The 13,154-nt window shown below is 45.5% G+C and overlaps 1 protein-coding gene across 1 annotated transcript in view; it reads left to right on the top strand.

Annotated features, from left to right (window-relative positions):
• The window catches only part of LOC121507826 (CREB3 regulatory factor-like), a 74,048-nt gene that overhangs the window by 21,701 nt on the left and 39,193 nt on the right, over positions 1-13,154 (top strand). Inside the window, exon 7 of the mRNA XM_041784166.1 lies at positions 196-973. Coding sequence (XP_041640100.1) covers positions 196-973 — 778 coding nt within the window. The remainder of the gene's footprint in view (positions 1-195; positions 974-13,154) is intronic.

Below are 13,154 nucleotides of genomic sequence, written 5' to 3'. Positions count from 1 at the left end.
TAGCAGTCTAATATCTAAAATAACATTTTAAATATATTTGCATTGAAATCTGTTTTTGTTATTACATTATTTCTTGTGTTTATTGGAATATTTATGCACTTTGTGAAATGTTTTTGTAGTTGACGCTCAGGGCCACCGTAGACATGTGGTGCAGGATTGTTGATAAAGCTAACGGTGTTTCCTCTTGTCTTAAAGAGCGTGCTCCTCATGCTGGGCTCTCCAGCATCGCCACGGAAACGGCCCTTTGAGCTGCTAAGCGACCTGGTGGACGATGGCGGCTTCGGCGAGGACCTGCACCCAGAGCGCTGGGACGTGTCGGCGCTGGACGAGATGGCCCGCTACACCAAGCTGGGCCTGGCGGTGGGAGGGGAGCTGCTGGCGTGCTCGGAGGAGGGCGTCCTGTTGGGCCGCTGGGGGAGGAGCGGAGAGGATCAGCAGCTGCAGCAGGAGGAGGAGGAGGAGGAAGAGAGGAGGAGGAGGGACAGACACACGCCACCCGCTCCTATCAGACAGGAAGTCCAGGCTGCACAGAGGGAGGAAGCGGAGGGGCGTGTCTCTGTTTCCACAACAACAGAACAGGAGTTATGTGTTTCAGGAAGAGGACAGCAGGAGCGCACAGTGGAGGTGTATCAGGTGGAGCAGGAGGAGGAGGAGGAGGAGGAGGAGGAGGGGGTGGGTCTGTCTGTGGAGCACTGCAGCGAGGAGCACAACTACTCTCTCAGCAAGGAGGAGGAGATGGAGGGCGGGGCCGGACTCAGCGCTCAGAAAGAGGAGGAGCAGGTGGCGGAGACAAAGCAGGAGGTGCAGGGCAGAGAGGAGAGCCAGGTGAAGGCGGAGCTAGACCCGGAGGAGGAGGAGCTGGAGGACGAGGAGGAGGAGGAGGAGGAGGAAGACGAGGAGGATGAAGGAGAGGAGGGAGCAGAGGAGACGGCGGTGGAAGCTGAGCTCTCCAGCTCCTCAGAGACTGAATGTGGTAAGTTCTGACTTCACTTTGTCTATGGGAGGGGGGGCCTGCCCACAGGGAAACCAGGTCCAGACTAGACCTCAGACCTCAGACCGCCTGGTGGTGGGACTCTGGTGTCAGACTTGAAACCAGAGTTGTCCTGTTTGGACCGTCTGTGAGGATGGAGTCTCTGCATGGATTCAGTAACCATGTGTGACCACAGCGCTGCTCCATCTTTGTTTGAGGGTCCAACATGAGAGACATGTTCAAACATGAAACATGAGACACAAGAACTCCAGCTTCATCATTTTAGCAGCTTCAGAGGGACACAAGCATGCAGCTGCAGGCAGAAGTATCACCAACATACTCTTTATTTTAACAAGAAAGACTTTTATTCTGTGAGAGCTCATGTACCTTTAAATGAAAGTGCTTTAAGATTGCTTAAACCTGCCAGTTTCCAAGGCTGGTTTAGTTTCATCAGAACCTCAGGATGTCACCGTTGACAGCGGTCATGCTTCAGTTTGGACCTCAGATCTGTAGGAAAGAAGAAGGGGAAAAGTTCCTCTGAAATATTAAACACCACAGATATGAATATGAATAGTGTAGTGTCGGATTGGAAATACTTCAATAAATACATTAAAGATGCAAAACATAATACATACATTTAGAGCAATGCATCATATTTCTGCTTTATGACACCATCACATAGTTATGTGTAAAAACCTCAGGGTCCAATAACAGCTCAGTACCAGGTCTACAGTAGGACAGTGTTTATTATAGTATCAGGGTCCAACAACAGCTCAGTACCAGGTCTACAGTAGGACAGTATTTATTATAGTATCAGGGTCCAATAACAGCTCAGTACCAGGTCTACAGTAGGACAGTATTTATTATAGTATCAGGGTCCAACAACAGCTCAGTACCAGGTCTACAGTAGGACAGTGTTTATTATAGTATCAGGGTCCAACAACAGCTCAGTACCAGGTCTACAGTAGGACAGTATTTATTATAGTATCAGGGTCCAATAACAGCTCAGTACCAGGTCTACAGTAGGACAGTGTTTATTATAGTATCAGGGTCCAACAACAGCTCAGTACCAGGTCTACAGTAGGACAGTATTTATTATAGTATCAGGGTCCAATAACAGCTCAGTACCAGGTCTACAGTAGGACAGTATTTATTATAGTATCAGGGTCCAATAACAGCTCAGTACCAGGTCTACAGTAGGACAGTATTTATTATAGTATCAGGGTCCAATAACAGCTCAGTACCAGGTCTACAGTAGGACAGTGTTTATTATAGTATCAGGGTCCAATAACAGCTCAGTACCAGGTCTACAGTAGGACAGTGTTTATTATAGTATCAGGGTCCAATAACAGCTCAGTACCAGGTCTACAGTAGGACAGTGTTTATTATAGTATCAGGGTCCAATAACAGCTCAGTACCAGGTCTACAGTAGGACAATATTTATTATAGTATCAGGGTCCAATAACAGCTCAGTACCAGGTCTACAGTAGGACAGTATTTATTATAGTATCAGGGTCCAATAACAGCTCAGTACCAGGTCTACAGTAGGACAGTATTTATTATAGTATCAGGGTCCAATAACAGCTCAGTACCAGGTCTACAGTAGGACAGTGTTTATTATAGTATCAGGGTCCAATAACAGCTCAGTACCAGGTCTACAGTAGGACAGTGTTTATTATAGTATCAGGGTCCAATAACAGCTCAGTACCAGGTCTACAGTAGGACAGTATTTATTATAGTATCAGGGTCCAATAACAGCTCAGTACCAGGTCTACAGTAGGACAGTGTTTATTATAGTATCAGGGTCCAATAACAGCTCAGTACCAGGTCTACAGTAGGACAGTATTTATTATAGTATCAGGGTCCAATAACAGCTCAGTACCAGGTCTACAGTAGGACAATATTTATTATAGTATCAGGGTCCAATAACAGCTCAGTACCAGGTCTACAGTAGGACAGTATTTATTATAGTATCAGGGTCCAATAACAGCTCAGTACCAGGTCTACAGTAGGACAGTATTTATTATAGTATCAGGGTCCAATAACAGCTCAGTACCAGGTCTACAGTAGGACAGTGTTTATTATAGTATCAGGGTCCAATAACAGCTCAGTACCAGGTCTACAGTAGGACAGTGTTTATTATAGTATCAGGGTCCAATAACAGCTCAGTACCAGGTCTACAGTAGGACAGTGTTTATTATAGTATCAGGGTCCAATAACAGCTCAGTACCAGGTCTACAGTAGGACAGTGTTTATTATAGTATCAGGGTCCAATAACAGCTCAGTACCAGGTCTACAGTAGGACAGTGTTTATTATAGTATCAGGGTCCAATAACAGCTCAGTACCAGGTCTACAATAGGACAGTATTTATTATAGTATCAGGGTCCAATAACAGCTCAGTACCAGGTCTACAGTAGGACAGTATTTATTATAGTATCAGGGTCCAACAACAGCTCAGTACCAGGTCTACAGTAGGACAGTATTTATTATAGTATCAGGGTCCAACAACAGCTCAGTACCAGGTCTACAGTAGGACAGTATTTATTATAGTATCAGGGTCCAATAACAGCTCAGTACCAGGTCTACAGTAGGACAGTATTTCTTATAGTATCAGGGTCCAATAACAGCTCAGTACCAGGTCTACAGTAGGACAGTATTTATTATAGTATCAGGACTGACGTCAGCATTTATCAATCGTTGCTCTTTGAATGTTAAAATATGTTACAAAATCTCCATATTCTGTAATTTTTCAAAGTGTTGAGGATGGTCAGGCAATAACATGAAACATTTGTCCATGCCAATAAAGCAGGTTTAATTTAGAGCAGTGGTTCTCAACTGGTGGGTGAGGGCTCAAAAGTGGGTTGTGAAGCTGTTTTTGCGACCAGTGTCTGAAAAGGAGGATGGTGAAAGCTCTGAGAAGTTCTGCAGTCCTTAGTGGACATGCACGCATACATGCTATTTTACTGAGTTTTATCATAATAATGGGTAAATGTAAATATTTTATCAATATTTTTACTCATTTGTCTTCTCTTATTGCAAAAACATCTTTGCTTTCCCCATGACAATGACATAATTTCTCAAAATATTTAGAAATGGAAAAAAATGTATGCAACATTGAGGGAATGGAGTGTAGAGCCTATTTCTATGTCTATTTTTTTGCACTTATATTTTTTGTTCCATCCAATATTCAAACCGCAAATTATTTATCAAATAATCAATTTTTATCTTATTTTTATTTTTTTTTATTTTGGGTTGCAAATGACAGAAGAAGAAATTGGTGGGTCCTAACCACTGATTTAAATTATTTAAGATTGATAAATGCATATAATGCAGCCATCATATTATCAATAACTAATCCTGTTTATCAATCGTGATCAATTAAGATGATTGTGATTCTTGCCATGATCAAGCAGCACCAAATGTGACTTTAGATCATCTGTCTCATTAGATATTTGTACAGGAGAGGACTGAGCCCTGCTCTCTGATACCAGTGAGAACTTTCTGGCAGTAGGGCTGGGAATCACCAGTGACCCCATGATACCATATTATCACCATACTGGGGTCACGATTTGATATTTTTGCAGTTTTAAACATTTTGCAGTACAGTGAGTATTGTGATACCGTTTTTCAGCAGTTTAGCTGAGTCAGCATCAGTCTTGTCCTCATGTTTGTTGTTTCTGTCTTATTTTCATGCAGCACTCCTTGCTAACCACCTGTTTCATGTCCTGCATTCCTAACGTCCTTCCCCTGGAGCCGCCATGTTTGTTCCTAACCTTCTCCTGCCCCATGACCGTCACCTCTGCCGACCTCACTGGAAAAACAATTGATTTAATTTTGCCTATATCATAGACTTTAGTTCATATTAGTAATTACTTTTGAAGAAATGGATACTTGGTGATTGAGTCGACGATACTATGCTGAAATGATTTTTTCTCCACTTTGCAGTTCAGACTAGATAATTAGACCTGTATCTGACTCAGAACATGATCAACATCAGAGCCTTCATGTCCAGCATCTCTGAGAGCCTGGAGTAGTTTTCCTGCTGATTATTGAGTTTTACTGCAAAATATTAAAATAACAATAATACAGGGGGCTGCAGCACCGACTCTCTCTCTCCTTCATGCTCTATTCAGGCAGCATCACATGATTACAGAGCTGCCTGCTATTGGCTGACAGACCCTCACAAAGGGTAAACAACATGGCGATTAGCATTCAAGCTAGCGGTTTTAATCATTAAAGTCCCTAAAAGTCCCAGAGTTCCAGGCTCGCTGAAAATGCTGCTGTAAGGATTCAAAGGCATCAGTGAGAACAACAGCTAGCTTCAGGAGGAAAACCAAGTGAGAGGAAAAGATTTATGGTTCAGTCATTATTTAAATTTTGATGCACTGTGTCGCTTCCTGTGGTGTACGACGGCGCCGGTCTGGAAGACGTTTTAACGTCACATTCAGAGTAAAGCTGTCACACAGCCTCTGTTCTCTGCTGAAGCGGGTCCTCTGGTTCTTCTTCTCTGCTCTAAAAACTGTAGCTTGTTCATGCAGTGTTTTCCAGCAGTGAAGAAGAATAGATCGTCAGCGTTAATAAAGTTACTCCAAACAGGATCAGATTGTGCATAAACTCGTGTACTCGCTGATGTAAACACCAGCATTTGAATCAGTGTCAGACGTGTTTCTGAGACTGGTTTCAGAATCAGAACATCTCTGGTTATCACATCAGTGCTCAGGTTTTTGTGCAAACGGACACTCCGGCTTTCAGAAATGATTTTTTTCTAACTATTTTGGAGCCAAAATGCCAAGAGGCTTTGAGTGTTGTTTGGTTGTCTGCCACATTCTTGCAAACATGAAGACTTCCTTTAAAATGAGCGCACGCTTTGACTTGGGTTCACGGTCGAGTCGTTGAGACCTCAGCGGTCACAGGTCGATGTCACGCTGACCTCACACCAGTGTAGCTCATTTCCTTTTTCAGCCACGCCTGGAGACTTTTTTTCACATCTGGTCTATCTTTACTTCTTTATCTGTCAGAGAGAACTGAAACACCCGTGAGAGTGTGAGCAGTGCTTCCTCTCTCTGCTCCACATGAACCCACGGACCCCCTGGACGTTCAGCGGCACGTTAAAAAAAGGAGCGTAGTTCTTGGACAGCGTACGGCTTCAGTGGCTTCATTTTTACAGTTCTGAAACGACACTGAGGTCTGGAGTCTGGTCATGTGTTCAGTAACCGTCTGTAACCACGCCGCCGCTCCGTCTTTGTTTTTGAACATGTGAAACAGGTTAATAATGAAAGTTTGGGGTTTGAAAGTCGATACAGACTCTTACAGGACAGAGGGATTCCTGAGCGGCTTTAGAGACGACGCCAGCATGAGCTGGTGGAGCTCTGGTTAATCTCCTCCTGACAAATGCTGGGTTTGTTTAACTGGGACTTTCTCATAAATGATCAATTTTGATCGATTTAGGGATTTTAAGCAAAACCATGTCTGTGTGTTGATGTCTGCCTCCTCACACTCTGAGAAATATGACCCCTAATAACCCCATGGGAGTGTCAGTCCTGCACACGTCTCCACTAGGACTAGATGACAAAAACACTACAATCCCAATTCCAAAAAAGTTGGGGCGCTGCATGAAATGTGACTAAAAACAGAATGCAATGGTTTTTAAATCTCATAGAGCCATATTTTATTCACAGCAGAGCATTAACAACGTGGCAGATGTTGGAACAAGGACATTTTACCATCTCAGGAAAAATATGAACTCATTTTGAATTTGATGGCAACAACACACCTCAAAAAAGTAGGGACAGGGCAACAAAAGGCTGGAAAAGTAGGTAGTAATAATGAAAAAGAGCTGGAGGAGCATTTTGACACTTAATAGGTTAATTGGCAGCAGGTCAGTCACATGACTGACACCGACAGCGATACGCAAGCTGCTCTTTTGCTTCTCTCCCTCCCTCTCTATCCCCCTGTCGTTCTCTCCCTCTTATCCCAACATTAGTAAACAAACAATAGTTTGGGCTTATCACCAAAAGGAGAGAATTTTTCTGGCATATAAGTTAAAGAACAGTCTCCTTATTATTGATTTGTGGGTCTCTAAAGAGCAGTAAGTGAACACAATCATATTTTTGAATTGGACAGTGAGAACAGCATGCTTTACTAACACCAGTTAATGAATTAAAGACTCATGGAGTCAATGTTTCAAACATCTGCATTTTATTTTTTGAAAGTCTAGAATTGTCTATAAGAAGGGGACAGGGTCAAACTTTGGTTATTAGTAGGCGCAGAAAAAGGTGTAATCCTGGATCTGTGCCTGCTGCAACCATCGTAAGCACAAAAATCTCCCTCCGCTCCGTGGGGTGAAAATTGATCGTGGAGGAGTCATCAGTAGCAGAGGGGGTGAATCCCCTCAGCAAATCAGACCCGGAAAAGTGCTTCGACGTCAGCGCAGCGAGCTTGAAGGTGGGGCCGGCCTGCTTTGAGCACAGCTCAGCACGGCTCAGCATGGCCAAACTCGTGATGGAAATGCAAATCAGCACGGCTTGGTTTGGCATGGCACGGCCAAAAGCCGCAGTGAAAAAGCCCCTTCTGAGAGCAAGGGACAAGGCTGAAGGGGCCCTCAGGGGCCCTCAGGGGCCACCGCATTAAAAACAGACATGATTCTGTAGCGAAATCCCTGCATGGGCTCAGGAACATTCTAGAAATCATCGTCTGTCAACAACAGTTGGCCGTGCCATCCACCAATGACAGTTAAAGCTGATCATGGAGAGAAGAAGCCATATGTGAACAGGATCCAGAAACACCGTGGTCCGTCTTCTCTGGACCAAAGCTCATTTAACATGGACTGAGGAAACATGGAAAACTGTTCTGTGATCAGAGGAAAGATGGAAAACTGTTCTGTGATCAGAGGAAAGATGGAAAACTGTTCTGTGGTCAGAGGAAAGATGGAAAACTGTTCTGTGGTCAGAGGAAACATGGAAAACTGTTCTGTGGTCAGAGGAAACATGGAAAACTGTTCTGTGGTCAGAGGAAAGCACAGAGCACCTGTGGACTAAAGAGGATCTGGAGCATCCAGCTGGTTCTCCTGGCTCAGGTCTAAAGCCTGCATCTCTGATGGGATGGGGTTGCATTAGTGCCTATGGCGTGGGCAGCTCTAACATCTGGAAAGGAACTATCAATGCTGGGAAGTAGAGAGAGCTTTTAGAGACACATGTGCTCCCATCCAGTCAAGCAAGACCATGCTAAACCACAGACCACATCCATCACAACAGCATGGCTTCACAGGAGGAGAGTCCGGGTCCTGAACTGGTCTGCCAGCAGTCCAGACCTTTCACCAATAGAAAACATTTGGAATACCAGAAAAAGACAAATCCAGCAAAGAAGACCCAGGACCCAGGTTGAGCAGCTAGAATCCTACATCAGACAAGAATGAGACAACATTCCTCTCAACATTCCCATATGTTTACAGACTGTAGGTAAACATGGCCCTGTCCCTACTTTTTTGAGATGTGTTGCTGCCATCAAATTCAAAATGAGCTGATATTTTGTATGAAATGTGAAAACGTCTCAGTTTAACCTCTGATCTGATGTTTCTGTTCTATTCTGAATCAAATGTTTATATTTGACAATCATTGACTTGTGTTTATTTACATTCTACCCAGCGCCCCAACTTTTTTGGACCTGAGGTTGTAGATTTTGGATAAACTCTGACCCGTTACCATCCCTCCTTCCATTCAGTGCTGGTCTTAAAGGCAGATTAAAGTGTCAGATAAGCATTAATCTGATGGGTTTGGATGGAGAGTCAGACCCCGGCAGAGAGACTTGCTGACTTCATGGCTCAAAGCTAACCCTCCCACTCCTGCTCTGGGTTAATGTGGATCCCAGCGCTCCCAGCAGAATCTGCCATTAATGTGTTTTTGGCATCTCTGAGGCAGCTGGCCTCTAACAACCGTATATCCATGCTTTTAGTTAAATATATCTCTAAACTTCTCTTCTTCGGGGTGGATGAGAAAGTTGCCAGATTTTTTTCCCTGCTGGTTTGTTGGAGGCATTGGCATATTCATAAATACACCAGCATTTTTAAATTCCTGGCTGTTGCCCAAGAAATAAATATCTTCTTCATGCCTGACAGTCCTTTCCTTGGGAGGTTTATAGTCAGAAGTGTTTGCATTCAAATCTAAGATTTAAAACTTGGTTTTAATAGCAAATATTCAGATTGATAGAGGATTTTTATTACTGACGGTCCATATCAGCCAGAGTTTGGAAGGAACCCTGTAGCCTCATATTTGAGTCATTTCCATCTAAGGCTGCTGATTTTTCTCTCCTGTGGCAGTTTGCAAGTCATGATGAGTGAGGCGAGAGCTTGTCCCGTGAAACAGACGGGTATTGTTCTCTGTGGCTGCAGCTGACTAAAAAATCTGACAGAAAACTGGGATCCAGAGCAGAGAGATTATGGTGATAATGTGGTTCTTTATTGTCTGCTACAGGGCCAGTTTTCCCGTCACAGTAAGTGATAGTAGGGATGGGCAGTTTGAGGACATTTATTCTCAAGTCTGGATTATAAACTTTAAATGATTGTTTTTGCCTAAAATGTCTGGGACACATGCAGAGCAGCGTTCCTGCAGGATTTTAGGAGACTATGGTGGGAGGACCCTAAACTGTGAGCATGCTCCCCTGGCAGAAAAATGTGGACATGAAAAGTTAAACATCAGAATAAAAAGGTTTCATCTATAAAATGTGTTGTTCCTTATAAGTGCATGCAAACAGTTGGATCATGTTTTATATCTGCTATAATTACAGTTACTATATCAGTACATCTGGCTGAAGCTCAGTCACATGCTGAGGGTTTATTTAAGACGAGAATATTACTGGAATACTTATCAAATTAGACATTAATGTAGCGCGCTATGCAGTCTGCATGTGTGTGAGAGAAACACAGAGGGAGTCCATGCAGATCCTACATGGATATAAGGTGGAGAGGACAGGTGTGTGTGAAGTTCTGTTCACCTGTTTCAGAGGCTTGGTCTCCTGCAGCTTCAGCGTCTGAAGCTCAGTCACACAGTGCAGAGTGTCCGTCTGCGCCGCATTCACGTACGTGTTCACAGGTTCACGTACGTGTTCACAGGTTCACGTACGTGTTCACAGGTTCACGTACGTGTTCACAGGTTCACGTACGTGTTCACAGGTTCACGTACGTGTTCACATCCAAGTTCACGGCCTGGTTGTAATAATTATAATAATTTAGACTTTTATAATAATAATAATAATAATATCTTGAATTTATATAACGCCTTAAAGAAACCCAAGGACGCTTTACAGGAACACATAGACATGGACAAACTATGTGAGGGTAGGATGAGTGTGAGGGCTGGTTTAGTGAAGACTGTAGGCTGTGGTGTTGAGTTTGAGTTGGTTAGAGGTCATCCAGGCTTCGATGTCGTGGAGGCAGTTTACCAGGGAGTGGGGAGGGAGCTGAGTGGATGGTTTGGTGCTGAGATAGAGTTGGGTGTCATCTGCATAAGAGTGGAAGCTGAGACCGTGTTTGTGAATAATCTGTCCAAGGGGAAGCATGTAGATGGTGAAAAGGAGAGGTCCAAGAACAGAGCCTTGAGGCACGCCCTGGTTAACTGGGGCGGGGGATGAGTGAGAGGTGCCGATGGTAACAAACTGTTTTCTTTGTGAGAGATATGAGTGAAACCAGGAGAGAGCTGTACCAGTGATGCCAAGATGGTGAGACAGGCGGTGGAGGAGGACGGTGTGGGATATTGTGTCGAAGGCAGCGGTTAGGTCAAGGAGGATGAGGAGGCTGATGTGTCCAGAATCTGCAGCTGTGAGGAGGTCATTGGTTATTTTGATAAGGGCGGTCTCGGTGCTGTGGTGAGTGTGAAATCCTGATTGAAGAGGTTCATGGAGCTCATGGTTGGACATGTGTTGCTGGAGTTGGGCAGCGACTGCTTTTTCGAGAATTTTGCTGATGAAGGGAAGGTTGGAGATCGGTCGATAGTTGGAGAGGTCCTCTGGGTCTGACCCGGGCTTCTTGATGATGGGGGTTACTGAGGCAGTTTTGAAGGATGAGGGGACAATTCCAGATGATAATGAGGCGCTGATGATGTCTACCATGATGGGGCACAGAACAGACAGAGATGCTTTCACCAGTGGTGTGGGCATGGGGTCGAGGGAGCAGGTGGATGCCTTGGCCTTCTTGACCCATTCGGCCACTTGGAGAGGGTCCACGGGTGTGAAGCAGGAAAGACGGCAGTGAGGCGGAGGAGCGGTGTCCTGGTGTGAAGTGAAATCCTGAGGTGGAGGTCCAGATGAAAGTTGCTGCTGGATGGAGGCAACTTTATCCTGGAAAAACTGCAGGTGCCTAGTGCAGCGGTCGAAGTCGGCTGGGGGATGAAGGTTGTCAATGGGACGGAGAAGGCGATTTATCGTGGAGAAGAGCATCCGGGGACACATGCTCTTTATAGGCCTCCAGATGGACGGTGAGGCCAGATTTGTTAGAAAGTCTCTCCAGCTGTCGGCCAGAAGCCTTCATGAAGCGGAGTTCAGCAGTGTACCAGGGGGCTGGGTGGGTAAAGGAGACTGAGCGAGTCTTCAGAGGGGCGAGAGAATCCAGGCTGAGGGATAGTGCTGTATTGTAGTGATTGGCCAGGGCATCAACTGTGGTTGTAGGGTGTGTAGTGGTCAGGTTGGTAGCTAACGTGTTCTTGAGGGCTGGGATGCTTATTGACTTGAGGTTACAGAAAGTGATGTTGCGTTTTGTAAGCTGTCTGAGGAGGGGGGTGGGGCTAGAGAAGAAAACAGCATGGTGATCTGAGATGGCTAGGTCCAGGCATTGTGGAATGAATGGGGTGAGACCAGTGGAGCACACAAGATCCAGTGTGTGACCTCTGGAGTGGGTGGGTCCTTGGACATGCTGTGTGATGTTGAAGCAGTCCAGTAGTGATAGAAATTTGGAGGTGAGTGTGCAGCTGGTGGAGTCAACGTGGATATTGAAGTCTCCAAGGAGAAGTATGGAGGAAGACCTGGAGCAGACAGAGGTGAAGAGCTCAGACAGGTCAGACAGGAAGGTGGTAGTTGCTTTGGGAGGCCGGTAGATGAGGACGATCTGAAGCGGAGCCGATCCAGTGAGAGAGATGATTAGACACTGGAGAGCTGAGGTGCTGGGTGCTGGTAGCTCCTTAACCTGGAAATCTTCTCTATAGATCACGGCCAGCCCCCCACCGCGACCAGTGGTGCCAGGTTTTTGGATATACACATAGCCAGGTGGGGTTGCTTGGTTTAGTGTGGAGTAGTCGTCTGGGCTTTGCCAGGTTTCAGTCAGACAGAAGAAGTCTACTTTCCTGTCTGTGATGATGTCATGGATGAGGTGGGCTTTATTGTTTATGGACCGGGCATTTTCAGCATAAATGTGGTGGAAATGTTTGAAGATGATGAGCAGAGGGGAGTGGGAGGGACGTTGGTGCATCTGAGAGGTCTCAGGTTACTGAGCTGCACGTGTGGTTTGTTGTGATGACGTCGTAGAGAGTGGGCGGGGCGCCGGTCCGACTGGACTGTGGGGACGGCGTGGCTGGAGTAAACAAACTTTAGTTTCTGTGCTCTGTGGATATAACGAGGACGACGCAGAAGGCCGAGGGATTTAATGTCTGTGAGACAGGCTGGAGTGGAGAGAGAGAGGAGGCTGAGAAGCTGCTGGGGCGAGTATTTGAGGAGCACCATGTTAGCTGCAGAGGAAGCAGTGGGAGCAGGCTGCTGCTAGCTAGCTGCTAGCCCACAGAGGCTAACAGCTGGTCGGTGGCTACGAGCTAACAGCAAAACTGAGAGGAATTACGGTTCATGGGCGTCTAGCTGGGAAAACCTGATGGAAGATCCACAGGTGGTCAGGAGAGAAAGCTCAAGCATCGAAGGGGAAAAGCAGTCAGAGCTCCGGTGGGACGCTAGCTAAGACAGGGGGCTAGAGGTTAGCCGGAGGACGCTAACAGCTGTGAGGCGGTGAGTACTTCGGCTGACGACAACACTAGGTTCATTGTAACAAAGTTAGAGCTAACTGATATCAATCAGCACTGGACTGGATGGTTCAGCAACAGCAGAGGAACAGCAGAACTACAAGAAAGCAGACAGTTTTATTAGGATGGTGAAGCGGCGACGAACACGCCAGCGTCCTCACACATCCAGCGCATGCGCATTCCTTATCTAATA

Source organism: Cheilinus undulatus, linkage group 4 (genome assembly GCF_018320785.1).
Source record: "Cheilinus undulatus linkage group 4, ASM1832078v1, whole genome shotgun sequence".
Classification (NCBI taxonomy): domain Eukaryota; kingdom Metazoa; phylum Chordata; class Actinopteri; order Labriformes; family Labridae; genus Cheilinus; species Cheilinus undulatus.
This window is presented reverse-complemented; position numbering and strand designations above follow the sequence as displayed.